The 17462-nt window shown below is 40.1% G+C and overlaps 1 protein-coding gene across 22 annotated transcripts in view; it reads left to right on the top strand.

Moving 5' to 3' along the window:
- Positions 1-17462, top strand: part of MCF2L (MCF.2 cell line derived transforming sequence like) — a 141796-nt gene that overhangs the window by 41088 nt on the left and 83246 nt on the right. For 2 of the 22 annotated variants that reach the window (XM_085534708.1, XM_085534613.1), the window contains exon 1: positions 8176-14597. The exons of the other annotated variants lie outside the window; for them this stretch is intronic. In XM_085534708.1, coding sequence (XP_085390834.1) covers positions 14477-14597 — 121 coding nt within the window. In that variant the 5' untranslated portion in view covers positions 8176-14476. Of the gene's footprint in view, positions 1-8175; positions 14598-17462 lie in introns of those variants that run through there. 22 annotated transcript variants of the gene reach the window in all.

The raw sequence follows: 17462 nt of genomic DNA, 5'->3' as shown, positions 1-17462 counted from the left end.
CTGAGTACTCCAGATATAATCCAGTATCTGTCTCGCTGGCTCACTTTTTACTCCAAACTGACTGACCTTAGACCGCAATTGTAACAACAACTTCCAATCTAAAGCACTGATAGCAGCCTGTGTCCCACCTGCAGCATTAGGCGAATGCCCCCCCGGCAGCACCATCTGTGGCACCGCTTCCAACGCCTCACCGTCTCCCGTCTCTAAACAGGCCCGCGCCAGCGCAGCCCAAGCCCCCCCCCGCTCCTGCGCGACGGCCTCCGCCAGGGCACTCTGTGCCCCAGGGAGCGGCTCATTGCAAAGGGGGATCGAGGGGGCCGGCTGTAGCGCCATGGTCGATGCAGGCGGCTCGTCTGATAGAGACATGCCGGGAGACGGGGCACTCGGCTCCGCAGCCACCGGCAATGCAGGCTCGGAGGCCGGCGGCAACTTTACGGTGGACAAAGCAGGGGGCACCGGGCAATCTGACCATTCATTATAATTCTTATTCCTCCCCTGCACAGCACTAGCTTGTTCTGCCGCTTCCTTTTCTGCCTGATGTAGCAACAAATCATTATAAACCACACGCCACCACTTCCCGCATTTTTTAGCTGTTTTCTCCCCATCTAATATTCCCTGAAAAATTGCATCTCCAAATTTACGCCACTCAGCAAGATCATACACTAAATGCGGATTCTGAAATAACCCTTTAGCATACCCATACGCTAATAACTCGGGGAGTTCCTTTTGCAAGTCTCTCCCCTTAACCTGACACTTTCTTTTCAAAAAGCAAGAAAATACCTGACACCTTTTTTTAAAAAAGCAAGAAAATAATTCATAAACCGCTTGCCTTCCCATACCTATTTGTCAGCACGCTGTTGCAGCCTTAAAGGACGTCGTCGGCCCGTATCGGCTAGGCCCTTCTGTAAGGTCACGTAGAGCACCTGCACCTTCTTTTCCTGGCGCATGCTATCCCCACTGCTTAAGGATCCGAACACCTTCGCCGCTGCGATCCTTCCTGGTAGGCCACGTCGGGGTCACCAATTGTTGTCGAACGGCGGGAGAAAAGCAAATGACCACACCTGTCATTGACATATGATCAGCTATTCTCGTTTATTCCTTGGCTGCGTGTACCTTTATAATACGGATAATTAGCTCATACATATTGCAAAAGTGGAGCTCATCATTGGTTCCCAATTACATACCATCCCCGAGTATCTTTGCAGCTTGTTGTTATCATCCTGAAAGTTACTCCCTTGCCGAGTTCACAAAACCATGGCTAGTTTCTCACCATCCCAGGGCATCCTGTTGATCTCACTGTCCTTGCAGGTGGCATGGCTGCTTGATTAACTGCACTGTGTTTACGACCCTTCTCAGCTAGCTGTAAAAAACACTCCCTACAGCAATACTCACACACAGTTTTCTTGTTTACTAAACATTTATTTTTGTTCCTGTAAAAGGTAGTCATACTTGCATTTTAAATGGCTGTTACAAAATTCTTTGTGCCTCTTAAACAAACATAAGGCATTTTATATGTTAAACAATATTTTTCAGCAGGCTTTGAAGAGGAAAATTGTAGAATAATGGAGGAATTCAAATAGCTGGTATGTATGAAACAGTCCTTGGATTTGGTTTAATACCAGACTTTTAACTCACAAAATGAATAAGTAGGAGGCAGATTCATCCAGTGGTTGTTTTATGCTTATTTACTTATGCTATATATTTTCCTCTGCATCATTGTTTATCTGACAGTCTGAGTGCAGTTCTACATGACCTTATGCTATGTCTGAAGAAATAAATCCATGGTAGGATGGTGATCTGGGAAGACATAAGCTTGAAACACTGACGTACAGATTGTAACTAAAAGTGTTATTTTTAGAATTACAGAATCGTGGAATCTTTTTGTGTTAGAAGGGACTCTTAGAGGTCATCTAGTCCAACTCCCCTGCAGTGAACAGAGACACCTACAGCTGGATCAGGTTGCTCAGAGCCCCATCCAACCTGTGTATGTTTGGTGGCCCTGCTAGGCAGGGGGGTTGGAATTACATGATCCTTGAGGTCCCTTCCAACCCGGGTCATTCTGTGATTCTGTGATTCTGACCTTGAGTGTCTCCAGGGACGGGGCATCTACCACTTCTCTGGGCAACCTGTGCCAATTTCTTACAACCCTTATTGTAAAAAACTGCTTCCTTATATCCAATCTAAACCCCTCCTCTTTCAGTTTGAAACAATTTCCCTTTTTTCTATCCTAATGGACCCTGCTTAAGGTCCTCTTTTTTTCTTATAGCTCTCCTTTAGATACTGAAAGGCCACTCTCAGGTCTCCCTGGAGCCTTCCCTTCCCAAGGCTGAGCAGCCCCAGCTCTCTCAGCCTCTCCTAGCAGGGGAGGTGTTCCATCCCTTGCATCATTTTTGTGGCTTTCCTCTGGATGGACTCCAACAGGTCCACATCTCTCCTGTATTGAGGACTCCACATCTGGATGCAGTACTCCAGGTGAGGCCTCACAAGCACAGAGTAGAGGAGTAGAGGGGCAGGATCACCTCCCTTGACCTGCTGCAGCCCAGGGTGTGATTGGCTTTCTCGGCTATGAGGACACATTGCTAGCTTATGTCCAACTTCCCATCCACCAGTATCCACTTGTCCTTTTTTGGCAGGGGTGTGCTTTATCCTTACATCCCCCAGTTTGTACTGGAAGTGGAATTTGTCACAACCCATATGCAAGACCTTGTATTTGGCTTTGTTGAACCTCATGAGGTTCTCCTGGGCCCACAGCTCAAGCCTGTCTAGGTTTCTCTGGATGGCATTGCATCCCTTGGGTGTGTTGACTGCGCCACATGGCATGATGTCATATGCAAACTTGCTAAGGGCACACTTGATCCATCGTTGATGTTATTAATGTAGATGTTAAAGAGCACTGGTCCTAGTACTGGCCCCTGAGGGACACCACTTGTCACCAGTCTCCATCTGGACACTGAACCATTGTTCTCTGCTTTCTGGGTACTATCTCACAGCCTGTTCTTCGTCCATCGAACAGTCCACCCATCAAATGCATATCTTTCCAATTTGGAGAGAAGTATATTATGGGAGACCATGTCAAAGGCCTTAATGAAGTCCAGAACATCACTGGTTCTTCCCTTGTGTCAGATTGTTTAGTTTCTTTAGTGAGCAATTAAATATCTTCTCCTTTCAGGTTCAGTGAATATTATCAATCGTAACCTACAGATTTCCCATGGGTAATCCATAATTATGTGGGATTAAAAAACACCTGAAAAGCATTACTGCTTAATCACAAATGTCAGTGATAAGGTATGTAAGTAATTTAGTTTTCTGTCAGGACACCTTATCTGTACTTCTTCTAAGCCAACTAGTGAGACCTACAAATATTTTTAATGTTTGCCATTTATCCTATTCTGAACCAGAAAAGTCCAATTACTTGGCAGCTGTGTTGGTAGCCTTCATGCAAGGAACGTACTTGTTCTGGTTTTTGGTGGTGGGGTTTTTTCCCATTGAGAACACTATACTGATAATAAACATCTTGCAGAGCTAAATTATTTATCTTAAATGTTAACCAAGGACATTTTGATTCTTTACTGGCTATTAACGTCTATTATTTATTTACAATACTTGCATAGTTAATGTGAGAAACACATGTTTTTATACTTCCTGCTTTGTATATGCTCTCAGTTTTTGGTGCGGTGCAGTGTGATTAGATTCAAGGTCTCACATTCATTGTTTCAGCTGGAAAAGTGCCTTAAATCATGGATTTGAGGTATAACATACAACCTGAAAAGCAAGCAAAGTGCACCAAAGATTGCCTGCCTGCCAAATGACTTATGTTTTCTCCTTCAGGGCCTTGCACTTTTTGATCTGTAGATCATAAACTATCACTTAGAAAACCCTGTAAAAGCAGGTAACAGCGTTGTGTTTTACCACACTGGCTTCCAGCTGGGTCAGGAAAAGGAGTGAGCTCCCAGCTCAGTGTTTCTGGGGCACCTCAGCCAGCCCTCAAGCTGGCTGTACCCTGTCCTCATGCTGTCTTTAAACCAGAAATTATGGGTTTAATGTGTGTTATGTATAGATAACTGTGGAGTGTTGGAGATTTACTGGGTGCTCAAAGTTGTTTCTGCTGAACTTGGAATCAGTGTAAAGCAATAAAATGCCAGTGAGTGAAAGGATGTTAACAGTGTGGGTAAGAGGTGTGACTGTTTGTCAGGACATGGAGGAAGTGGATCCCACATCTTCATTGCTATAAAGAATAGCATCACTCGGTGGCTAACAATAAGGACTACTTCTGAGATAATTTGTTAGAGAGGCCCCCTTCAGAAAAGAAAGGGGATCTTGTTCAGCCAGTCCTTTAATGACTGTGTCTGTCTGTGGGCATCTGGGGGTAAGGGGGGTCGAATAGGCAGATGAATTTTAACAGAAAGCCTTTGTGTAAAATATATAGAAATAGACATAAAAGAAGTATATTTTGTAACAGTTTTCAAGTAAAATGTAAAGTTGCAGGGCAAAAAAAGCATTAAAGTATTTTGTTCTGTATCAGGATTGCCCCTCAGTAAATATTCTGAAGGTGGTACTTCCAACCTTTTTCCTTCTTTTGAAACTTCTTTCTGGTTAAATTATATTTGAAAGAGATTGTTCAGCTGCATGTATAAGAAGATAAATACATTTAAAATGGATGGACTATGAGGAATTCTGTTCACTGTACTTGTCATCATGTGTAGTGATTATGTGGAGTCATAGGGTACACAAACTGAGAAGTCCAGTATTAATTCTTAGTTCTTTATTTCTTGAACACCAAAATAAGGAGATATAATCCTTCAGTTAAGCAAACTGAATGGTGCTTTGGAGAATGAGAGGATTCAAAGTCTGTTCCTTGTTTTAGTCACCCATTTCAAATAAATTCATAATTTACTCTATCAATCTGTGATAACCTAATCAGCTGCCACAATCTGAAGGCTCTGCACAGTTTGATTTGTTCCGCTCTCTTCTGCAGAAATACTGAGCAGAATTTCAATTGCCTTTGGTGAAAAATGCCAGTGGAAAGGTGGAGCCTCATTGCTTCACTTGCAGCCAGGAACTGTTTTAGTGGGGAAATACTGAACCTTGCACAGATTTTAAATCTACCTTAAATACATCTGCTTTACTTCAGTGTCTAAAAAAGTACATTTGAAGACTACTTTTCTCTCTTTTGATGAAGGAGTTTGTCTATCAGGCTTATAGTTCCAGTACTTTCTAACAACCATTAAATATATAATGTGATGTCTACCATTTATCTGCCTGTTTTCTGTACAAATTGTAAATAATTTAATGCTTTACTTTACCACTTTGCTTCTTCACATAGCTCTAAACTGTGGAAGATAAGATTCAGCTAAATTATTAATTCAGTTGGAAACTGTAACAAGTGATACATATTAAACACTGAAAATTGCTTCTTTTTTCTCTGGGGAAAGTACAAGCAGTGAAAGACAGCAAGGAAGCTAAATGGGCAATGCAATCACTGAATAGTTGGGATTGGTAAGGCCTTCTGGAGGTCATCTAGTCCAACCATCTCTTCCAAGCAGATCTATTTACCATGTACCTGTTCAGATGAGCATCCAGGCTGAATGAGCAGCCTGGTCTAGTGGTTGGTGACCCTGTCCTCAGCAGGGGGGTTGAAACCAGATGATCATTGTGGTCCTTTTCAACCCAGGCCATTTTATGATTCTGTGATTCTATGAACATCTCTGAGGTTGGAGATGATGTTCCAGGAGTCTCCTTTGTCCTCTGATGTGTGGGCCAGGTACATGGGACCTGTTGCCTGGCCAGCTGTGGGGATTTGCAGTACGAAATATTTTCCCACTTGTTCAGATTTTTTCACCAGAGCACACGGGTGGTGTACTTTCCAACCTGGGTAATTCTATGATTCTGTGATTCTATGTAGCTGCAAAGCAGGGGATTCTCCACTAGTGAAACCTGATGCAAAGAAGTTTGCATGGCACAATTCATTCTTTAATAAAGTGTTGTATTTATCATAGTTAAACCCATCTTCTGCAACATTTCTGTAGACAGTGATAAGATTTTCCCTGATATAACTCTGGTTTGATTTGTGTTTATTTGGACTGGAGAACAGCTGGGAAGTTCTAAAAGGTGTGATTATTTTTAATCCTTAACAATCAATTTCACCTGCTTTTGACTCTCAGCATGTATCTGGGATCCCATATGTTCTTCTGGTGGATAAGATCAGTATGTGTGATATCTTTCAACTGTGCAGCCTGTACTTATGTGAAGGGGGATTTGTGTGCAGGGACTAAAATGCTCACAGTTAAATGCACTGGGACACTATGTATTGCATGGTAGATGGAGTGGAGAGAATAGGATCAAAATTGTCAGCAGGAAGGAAGGAAGGAGCAGCAGATCATGCTCCTCAAAGATCCCAGCCAAATCTTCCATGTCTTTCAATAGATTTGATGTAATAATATATTTGAAGACTGCAACTTCAATGAAATATTTGCCCATTGCACTTTTGTATGTGTTCTAAGTGCACAGCCATAGTGATCAGCGGTACCAAACCTGTGTGAAGATCTCTCCTGAAGAACTCTAAGGGTACAGGGACAGATGGCAACAAGAAAGCACTACACATCTGAGGAAATAACGATGATAAATCTTCCCAACCTTCAAATCAATAGGTCTCTATAATGTCAGCACCTTTCCATTCTTCTCATTTTGTGCCAAAGTAATTGGCTTCTTTAACCAGGAGCCGCATTTGTGTCTCTGCCCTGCTTTTCCTACCTGAAACATGCCCATGTAAAATTCACCATGCACAGAAATGAGGAAGAAACTCCTGGGAACAGAAATACTCCCTTTGGCAGCAGCATGGAGCTATGTCCAATAAAGTGCCTATGTTACTGTGGCAGCATTCAGTGTTGGCACTTGCCGATAACATGCTATAGATGGAATGTGTTTCTCATTCTTCCTAGGAATTACACCATAGTAACTGCATATCACACTGTGTTTGTTTTACGTTTTCAGAAGGAAAATTGTCTTGATTCTTAGTTATCAAAGAGCTTTTCATTTTTTAACTTAATCACAGACTTGTTCTTGGCACTGGCAGTTCCAGATGGTCAAAAAAACCCTTGGTCGCTTTCTTAGTGTATATTTAGATCCTTTTGCTTGAATGTCTTTAATTATGACCGCATAATTAAAACCTCTATTAGAACTGGCTAGCTGATAAGTAGAATGAGGGAAACTAACTCTGATCTGGCTCAGCTTGGACTGTCTGTCAGGTAAAATGTTGACCATCCCACTGGTAACTCCCTTAATCCCAGTTCAATTAAACGTGTTTATCTGTACATGGGAAAAATCCCATTTTGCTGGAGTTCTACGTAAGCGGCCATCAAAATCAGCAGTTAAGGAATTTCTTGTGTTTATTAATATTACAAAAATCTCCTTCTTTCTCCAGACACTTGTGTGGTGTATCGCTTTTGCATCCCTAAGGCATTTCAGAAAGTTTCAATGTGCTGTGTTGGTAACAGTTGCCTGAGAAAAATTATATTAGTTCTTATAGCCTAGGGATTTTTATAGCATTTCTGAAAGATCTCTAAAAGGTATTATGTACAGCTGCATACCAGCTTTGTGGAGTATTAATTGCAGTGTTTCTTTTGTGCCAAGTGGATTACTGCCATATAAATTTGCAATTGGTGCAACAGTGCATGTGGAAGAATTTCAAAGTGGCTACTCAACTGAAAACTCTTTCACCTTATTAATTTACCATTCATAAGGAGACTAAAGAGAGAGGATTGTGAAATGCGGAAAAGGATTAAAATCTGAAAGGGAAGAGGTGAGAACTGAGTGCAGGATCACTTGGTTCCAAGGCACACAGCAAGAGCAAACTTTTTTCAGAGGGAAACAGCAATAGCAGAGACAGAGAGCTCAAAGGCTGTTTGTAGCTTATGGTGCTGTGGAAAGATGATGTCAGCTCTTTGTGCAGGTGCACAATAGTGAATTTTTACTGCACACATTAGACACATTAGAGAACATAAAAAGCTATAGTAATGTCCACCAGCCTGCAATACCATATTCCATATTTTGTATTGAGGAAGGAACTGTCTTCAGGAAAAAAACTTCTGAAAATTGCCCCTCTAATCTATCCAGTTTGGCAGTGAAACTGAAGTTTCACTAGTGGGCTGAACTTCAATGTGGCACACCATGCTGGGAAGACAAGCAGTACCCATCAATGGTATAAACACATATGAGCTCTTCCTTTTCCTCTTTTGCTGCTTCGGCCAGCAGTCAACCCAGTGAGTAAGTACTACGTACCTACTCCATTCTGTTATTAAAAGATACTACTTTTGAGCTCAAGAATTCTTTTGAAAATAAATCACATACTCCTCAACCTAAGCTCCTGTTCTTTCAGAATCAAATTTTGGCTTTCTGTCCCTAGCTGGTTCTGCACAGAGCTGTTTGTTAGAAGCCCAGTAAATGCTGTTGGCTGCATTTATTATTCTGTTAAACATATGTTTATATGTATATGTATATACACACATATATACACGGATCTAATTGTTTTTTGAAAAAATATTCTTCATTTCTCTGCCATTGTTTTGTCCAGTTCATGTCAGTAGCATCCCCTTACCCATGGCTTCATGGCTTCTAGGCATGACAGGTTCATGGTGGGACAGAGATTCCATGGTCTCCCTTTCTTTCTCCTTTTGTCAGAAAAATCCCTTCTCAGCCATCTACCTTGGTTGTCTCCTTCCCTTGCGTTGTTTTTATAGCCTCAACAACAAGCAACTGGGTGAAGAACAGACATGGGTTGGGAATGTGAAAGCATAAAAATTAAAATTAATCTTATGAAATTAATATGAATAATGATGTGGAAATAAAGAAATAATTTATGCGAGCAACCCAATCTGAAAGGGCTCGTTTTCTTCACCCACTTTCACTTCTGACCACAAGCTGGGCCTCATGCATCTGGCAAAACTGCTCAGTGGTGTCATGCAGCAGGCCATTTTACCTGATAAAATTGAAGTACATGAATGAATTGGAGGTAGCAATTGCTTAATTACCTCTAATGTGGTCCATTACCTCTGGCTTCAGGCAGGCACTGGCTACTCACCCAGCATTTTCCCTTTCTGGCCTTCTGGCCTGAACCAGGACTAGCATAGTTTTCATGCTCTTTCCAAGAGCATCTTCTGTAGTTTTGAAGCTGATTGCAAGTTGCCTTCTAAACTTAATACACTGAAGGATAAACAAGAAGTTCAGTCTTGCAAAATGTCCAACCTCACCTTGCCTAGCTGGCAACATACAATTGTTCCCTTCCAATTTTTTTTCTGTGAGCAAATGTGATTTTCTGAGTATTTTTGATCCCTAATGTTGGAGTAACTTGTTTCTTCGGAGACAGTTGTCAAGTTTATTGCTAACCCATAGCAAATTCAGATATGTGGGATAAAATTGCTTAAATAAGAGGGGCAGATGATAGGCTTTAAAAGCTTCATAGTTGTCTTTACAGTGGAATACTAACACTTTCAGAATATTGAAACCCTCATTTTATATTTTGCAATCTTTTTTCGTGTTGTGCACTTAGGTTACAAAATAATCCGTATTGATTTTAGGATTTATTTGATATGCTAATAGCTGAACTCTACTTAAGCAATTGTTTTAAAGAAAGAGTGGCAGCTGTGGTTCAGCAGCATAATGCGTAATTATAAATGGAATGAAGGCTGCCCGTTTATCCCAGCCCCTTTTCCACTTACATTCATCTGATGCTGAGGCTTTTTACAATCGTGGTTTGTCTCTGAGCAGACATGTTTGGTTAGGGTTAAGCTTGGGTGATTAAGCTAATTTGTTCATGTAAACTAATTCAAGATTTGCCTGTAGTGTTCTCATAAAATTTAATAATAATTTCATCTCCTAGACTTTAATAAATTAATACCAATGTATTGTGAATATTTATCTCTATCTGATATTTATAGATGTTAGGAAACACTGAGTTTGTAAAACCTTTTAGGTTCACTCGGATATATCTCAATTAATACTTATTTCTGAGTTTTCTCACCGGTTACAGTCTTATCTTATTCCTTCTTGTATGTCATGGTATTCTTAATAAGTGTGATTTCAGTTCACAGATTCTCTAGTCTACGTTGCGGGAGACCCGTTCTCTCTAAGCTAATATATTTTAGAGAGAATATTCTAGACTAAAACTGAAATGCAAGAATGCCTATCAAATTTTAGTAAGTATAAAATAGGATAGGTAAAAGATGTGCCTAAACTTCATATCAAAAGAGGAAGAGTCACATTGAAACATTTCACATTGAAAGAGGAAGAGTCATTCTTTTCTTGTACTTAAGTATCCTCGGCATCATGGAGTAGTGATTTATTTCTCAGGTTTTCTCTTGGATATTCTCTCAATGTTTTCCTTCTACAACAGCCCTGTAGTGTTTCTAGATGTAAAAATATCAAGTTCTGTGTCTTTGAAATCTCAGCTACCCTTCCTTTATCATTTAAAATCTGCCTCTAGCGGACTCTTCATTGTTTTAGCCTAATGATTAGCCCTTGGGATGGATTAATTTTTGTCAACTTGCTTTTCATTTGAAAACTCAACACATTACTTTCCATAATTTGACATCTAACTATGGTTATTTGAAAGCTCAGGACTAACTATCATAAAAACTAGTGTTCCCTTGTTACGGCATATCTCTGTAAAATGGGTTACATTTCAGATCAGAAGTAACTTGTGTATCATCTTTTTATTGTGCACAAAACAATATTTTTATTCAATAACATAGTACGAGTCCAAGTGAGAAGTTTGTGCTACCATTTTCAACTATGCAAGTATCGTTTGTGTGCAGAGATAACTAATGGAGCATGGTTTAAACAGAGAAAGCTAAACAGCAGATCTCTTGTGGTGTGCTTTTCTTCCCCCTCATTTAATTTCCACTATTACTGAAAATGCATCGGGACTGAAAGATACATGTGGCACTTTCACCTTTTTTCAAAAGACTGAGATTAAGCTTCTATGTGTTTGTTTTCTTAGCGTTTCAAGAAGCAGCAATTTCAGCACTGTTTTTGCAGATGTTCAAGTACCCTGTGTAATTTTCACAGTCTTTTATGTTCTTCATGCAAGATCTCACTTGCACTCCTCCATATTCTCATTGGAGATGTGATGGCCCTTCTGATATCAAAGATTCTCTGCAGAAGATCCTACCTGCAGGGACCCAGGAGAAAAGAACAGGATAATCTATGGGTATAGATCTCATGGATGGTCCCCTGCACTGTGTGCACAGTGGGATCTTGAAGTGCAACTTGTAGGAGGTACCATGCATGATATCTTGCCTATAAGATGCAGTCTCTTCCCCGACAAGTGAGATATAAAATCAAGAAGAAATGTCAACACTGGTGGCAGTGACTTACCAGCAGGCATGAAGATTAATTTATTCTGAATGGAAGAAACACGGGAACATTAATCTGTGTGCTAATGCAGTGTTGATTCTGCTGTCAGAACCTTCTGCACTGTACTGCTAGGAGGTAAATGCTGTCATGTAATGTGAACTTCTCAGAGCTCTGTGTTATAATGTAAGTATGTAAGGAAGGGTCTGTAAATACTTGTTAAGATGCGGGGGAAAAATCACATTAGGATGTTTGAAATGTTCCAGAAAGATAAGGCTCCCGTACCAACAAAAAGATTAAAAGGAACAAGGAGAACATCCAGCAGTGATGAAAGTGATAGCAATTTAACTTAATAATCTCTTAGAAAACTTGAATTTTGCAAGAGTTCCTGGGAAGAATTACAGAGAGGATACAGATGTAATTCAGCATCGCTGCTGTGAACGTGCAACATTGTGCCTGCAGTCAAAAGCAGACCCAGAGATGGAGCTTGAGAAAAATACAAGCCATTTCATTGCCAAGATTTTGTTGGCTGCATTTTGTGAGCAGTTTGTGGTCACTTAGATATTCACAGAGTAGAAAAGTTGCCCATCAAATACTACTGTTTATATGATATGAAAGAAAAAATAGATGCTGGTCTACTTAGATCTGCCATATAATACTCAAAGAATATTACCATCTTTAAACTCCTAAGGGGTTTCCTGATGCTGTACAGAGCAGAGAAGAAACTCTTCTAATACAAGCTTTTGTTATAGTAATGCCAACAGCAAGGGAAATTATTCTGGTTATTTTCCTGGAGATAGAGACTGCTGCTGTTTGGAAAACACTGCGTTACACCATCTGTTTCCTTCTGATTGCACTCTACTGCAGCCATTGTTGTGATTAATTTTTTGCTTCCAGGCACATATCTGAGTGCTCAAAAGAAGATTAAAAGCTTGTTTCGTGGATGGGGATATAGCTAATGGCTGGCTTTTGGTAGGATTTTGTGTACTTAACAACTTTACAACTCAAGTCATCAATCTTCTGTGTGCATTAAATATAGGAAGAAAGCAAGGAGAACATTTTTATGCTTCATTGTAATAATCCCTGTTGATGAGGTGTCCATCGTGTGCCAGTAATGTCACAGTACACTCAATGCCCCACCGGGACAGCCACTATTATGGCTGGTGCCTTGGCTGCTAGATGGTGACATTCAGTCTTAGTCAGTTCCACTCAATGGCCAGACTAGCTCCTTTTTGGGCAGGAGACTGGTGTGCCCCAAAAGCTCCAAAGAAGTGGACTGCTTGCTAGGAAGAACACCAAGTAAAGAGCAACCCCGAAAAATGTGGCATTTTGTCTAGCAGTGATGCTCTGCCTATTCGAGTTGCATTTTCTTTTGTTTGAATCCCAAATTAGCAGTACAGTGGTGGTGTACATTGTGGTGATTTCCCATCAATAGGCTCTTCCCTTCCTTCCTTCCTTTCTTCTTTTTAATTCCTCTATTACTTAAATAAGCCTGACATGCCTTTGATCCAGGATGATTAGCACAACTGCATTATGCAGGGTCCATTTTTCTTATTATAATGAACTTGGGAAATAAGTGATATTTGAATGAAATGCATCAGTTATTATTCATTTTTCTACCTCTCTTGATCATGACATTTCAAGACTGTCAAATTTGTCTGTGATTACATGTTGAAAGTCAAGCATTTTCTCCTCTGCTAGCCAGCTACCTTCAAGCTAGTATTTTGTACTAAGTTATTTAATGTTTAGTTCAATGTGACTTAAGCAAGTTTGTTGTAATTTGCTTTCAGAATAATGATCATTCGGAACCAGATTAGAATGCCTTTTCAGTTTGATGTGCACAGTGCTATATATGGGGTTGTGGTAGATCTGTAGCCACACAGGACACAGTCAAACAGAATTGAGAGGAAAATGTTGACTGCCAAGTAAAGCGCTATTATCAATTTCCTCTCTCCAGCATTGAAAGAGACAGGGAGAACAGACAGTGTAGGGTTTCCTGATGTTTTTTAAGAAAGCATGGGATTAATTTCCCCTCCCTTCCTTCCTATTAGTTGTTTCTCAACTCCCAGGAAGATTCAGACTTTTCTTGTGAGATCTTTGTGCTTGCAGATCCTGGAGATACGCTCAGCCTTTGAGCAGCTTGCTTCTTGCATCTATATCAATTTGGAGAGAGGGAGAAGAGATCGGTGATAAGGGTTTGACTCAGGATAGATGAACAGAAGAGTAATTTCTAATTAACAACACTGTATTGCCAATGGTATTTGCTTTACTTTGCTGGCATAAACACAGTGCAGGCCCCTGGGGGAGAGGGGTTGCTTTAGACCAAGAACTAAGAAACACAGCAAGTGTCAGCAAGAAATTCCTGCCCATCTGAGTGCTGATTTGGGAACCTGAGAACAAGACCGTGTGAAAGACCTTCAACTGCCCTTCTTCACTACAAACCTCAGCACCCTGTGCAGCTACTGAACCTCTCCTCTCGGTAACGAGAAGGATGTGAAGACCCCGGCAGCAGGGCCAGTTGCTCAGGATGAAAAGCAGCTTTGGAACTCTGATGGACTGGATTCTTTGAGGAAGCTTTTCTTCAGCTGAAACAGCTGCTGTTTTGGATGAAACATTGAAGACCAGACAGCTTTGAGCTTTTCTGAAGTTTCATCTGGTAATCCAACCTGCTTATGTGAGAAGCTCTGTTTCCTTTATTCATATTGCTCACACTGCAGACAGGAAAATAGGCTGTAAGGAGTAGCAAGATGCCCCATCTACCTGCTGCGTGAAATTTGCTATAAACTGAGGAGATCTTGCATCTTTGTGTGGAAACTATCCAGCATTTTCTGTCCATTAACTACAACTAATTTTTCTCTTTTCTTTGTAGTAAAAATGGGGGTGGGTTTCTGAGGAAAAGCACATCTGATACAAAAAACTGAACTGCATCTATTTTCAGTTCTTTAGGGCTGAGTCTTTTTTTTTCTTCTTTTTTTTTTTTTCTTCTTTTTACTTGAATTTAACAAAGAAATCTTCTGTTCCGTTGACATTTACAAGCAAAATCAATGTTTCAGTGCATCAGAAGTGTGCTCTTCTGAAGAGCTGATTTTTATTTCCTTATAATTTGCTGAAGACACAGAGATACACATCCATGTCGCAACGTCGGCTTTCAAAGGATGGACATGAAAGTCGCTTTAGGATCCTACCAAGGATCAGCCAAATCCTTCACAGTAGAAGGCGCTCGCGAAGTCACACGCTCCAAATATGCTCTGGTGAGGTGATTGTGTAGTTGATCCTATATTGTGATTTACCTGTGCTCAGAATGTTTTCATTTAAGTTTGAGCAGCATGTGAGGTGCATAGAAGCATAGGAGCCTCCTACTGGGCTTGCTGATTTTCACAGCTCCAGTGATTCTTGCAGGAGCTAGCATGTTTTCTCAAAGTATGCTCATGCAGGGATCCAGCATCTGTTATAGTTAAAATATATAAATCTTTAACCATATTAGGTGTTACTTGTGCATAGTGATTACTCACTGTCACTTACAAAAGAAAAGCGTATGTATGTGCATGCAGTTTTATTTTTCCTTGCAGCTCCAGATGTATGACAGTATCTAACAAACACAGATTGTAATGCTTTACATGAACCTCCCTTCAGTACTGTAAAAGAACTTCACTGAGTGTTCCACTCTTAAAAACACAGAGTCATAGAATTCTTTGAGTTGGAAGGGACCTTTAAAGGTCATCTAGTCCAACTGCCCTGCAATGAACAGGGACAGCATAAGTAACTACATACAGAAAAAACAACAACCCTGTAGCTGTATTCAAAACTCAGTAAGCCTCCGATCTTTGAAGGTAATGTACCAAATTTGGGACTTGCTAACATTTAGTCAGCCTGAAGGCTTGTTTCATACAGTATGTTGTATAATCACATCTTAGTATAAGTGAAAAGTATAAGTATTTCCGTTTAGTAAAACGACATTTAGCTGAGGTTTTTCCCTGAGATAGGTTAACCCTGACTGGCTGAGGTGAGACAAAACAGGTTTTTCAATAATTAATGAATCTTTTCCTGGTTCTATATACACAGTGAGCTATTGTGGTTTAAAAAAATAAAAAAGAAAAAGAAAAAGAAAAAGAAAAAGAAAAAGAAAAAGAAAAAGAAAAAGAAAAAGAAAAAGAAAAAGAAAAAGAAAAAGAAAAAGAAAAAGAAAAAGAAAAAGAAAAAAAAGCTTTTTTTTTTCCTGTTGATTTTTAAATTAATTTGCAGCAATGTTCCTTTGTTTTTTGTGTGTTGACACTTGTCTTTGGGAAAAGTTATGAAGAGAAAAATGCCTGTATGGTGTTTCCTTTTGCTACCCTTCTTCTGTGCTTTGCTCACTGAGTCTTCTGTAATCTGTGGTGCTTGGAATGAAAATCATGTGATTTTTTAATAGTTCTTCTCCTCTCCTCTCCTCTCCTCTCCTCTCCTCTCCTCTCCTCTCCTCTCCTCTCCTCTCCTCTCCTCTCCTCTCCTCTCCTCTCCTCTCCTCTCCTCTCCTCTCCTCTCCTCTCCTCTCCTCTCCTCTCCTCTCCTCTCCTCTCCTCTTTTTTGTAACTTTTCAAATGCAAATATTTCACCTTTCCTGACTTAGCTGATCTCAATATTCTTGATGCAAGGTTTGGTACCTTTAGGAGTGCTAATTAATCATCCGAATCCAACAGTTCATTCAGTTTTGATCAGACCAGAAAAAAGTTTTATGCTAATTGCTGGTAATAACAGTGAAAAAAAAAGTGGACGGAATTCAGCCGTGTTTAAAGCATGTAGGATGCAGCATTTCAAACCAGAGCAAAACAAAGCTGCCTCAAGTTTAGCCTTTATTTAGGATTCAGCCATCACTCACTTGTAGTCATGCTGCAGTTAAATTCAAAATGTAACCATAAAAGTGCTCAATGGCACTATTTTCAAACATCTACTTACTTCGGAGTTTTGGGTATCTGCTGGCCATTCATGAAGGATCTGGGGCAAATCCCAACTGTATGTAAAACTTTGACTGCACAGGAGAAAAGCATGGATTTAATACACTGAACATGTACCCATGTAAAGAAAAATCCTCATTTTAGGCTGATTTCCTTCAAAATTAGATTTCTGATATAAATCTTACAATGCTACACAATTATGTCTTAGAGGTTCTTCTCACTACGTATGATGTGTACAGGCAGAAAACTATACGATTCTGTAGGAAGCTGTCTCTCTTTATTATTACTATGACAAAACTCCTTTTGATTGTGCTGCTGTCTTTTCTTTTTGAAGTCTACAAGTATGCAAAAATTCTGTTTCCTTTCCTTCCTGTTATCCATTTTATGTTGACATTAGAAAAGCAATTATATGGTTCTAACGTTAACCTTACATATACAGTAAGAATTAGTCCATTGTTTTGGTCAAAGCCATTTTATGGCTTTTTGCACTGATAAGAGTCTTTCCACTTTCCTGTTGGCAGACTTCAATTAGCATTTGGTGGGTGGCAGTTTCAGACCAAATGGTACACCAAATGCTGATCAAGGTTTTAAACCATGGAAAAGGAGAAATCATACAGTCTGGGAGCCTTTCTGTCCTGTAGCTGCTCTGGCTAAAGATACAATTTTGGCAAGCACTTATTTCCAAAGTTATTTTACTTTGAGTCTGTGAAACCCATGATTACAGAATCATAGAATCACCAAGGTTGGAAAAGACTTAAAAGATCATCCAGTCCAACCATTCACTTCTCTGCACCTCTTCTCTACTTGTAACAAAATTAAGCCACTCTATTCTGTTGTCCTACGTCTTGCAGGGCTTTGTTCTTTTCCCATTAGCATCTCTGGAAACTACTGAGAGCAGTTTTGCTCACTGTCCTTTCACTCCTTCCCTCCATGTTAAAAATGTTAGAACTCCTCATGTGAATAGTAGATGTCCTAATTCAAGGACAGGTTTTGCATGACCTTATTTACTTTAATGAGAGAGGCTGTGCTGGCTTCCTGAGTCTTTATGCTTCATCAAACCTGTCTCTACTGTCATTTTAACAAAGGCAACTTTATTTACTTATAGTTTGTGGAGGATGGGATCTATCCTCCTCCTTGGCCTAACTTTATTCTGGCTGCTCTCTGTAGATGTCTTTTCCCCAGACT

The sequence above is a fragment of the Coturnix japonica genome, chromosome 1 (assembly GCF_054131305.1).
Source record: "Coturnix japonica strain WE chromosome 1, WE-NBRP24, whole genome shotgun sequence".
Classification (NCBI taxonomy): Eukaryota; Metazoa; Chordata; class Aves; order Galliformes; family Phasianidae; genus Coturnix; species Coturnix japonica.
The sequence above is the reverse complement of the archived record's forward strand: the minus strand, read 5'-3'. Positions and strand labels throughout refer to the sequence as shown.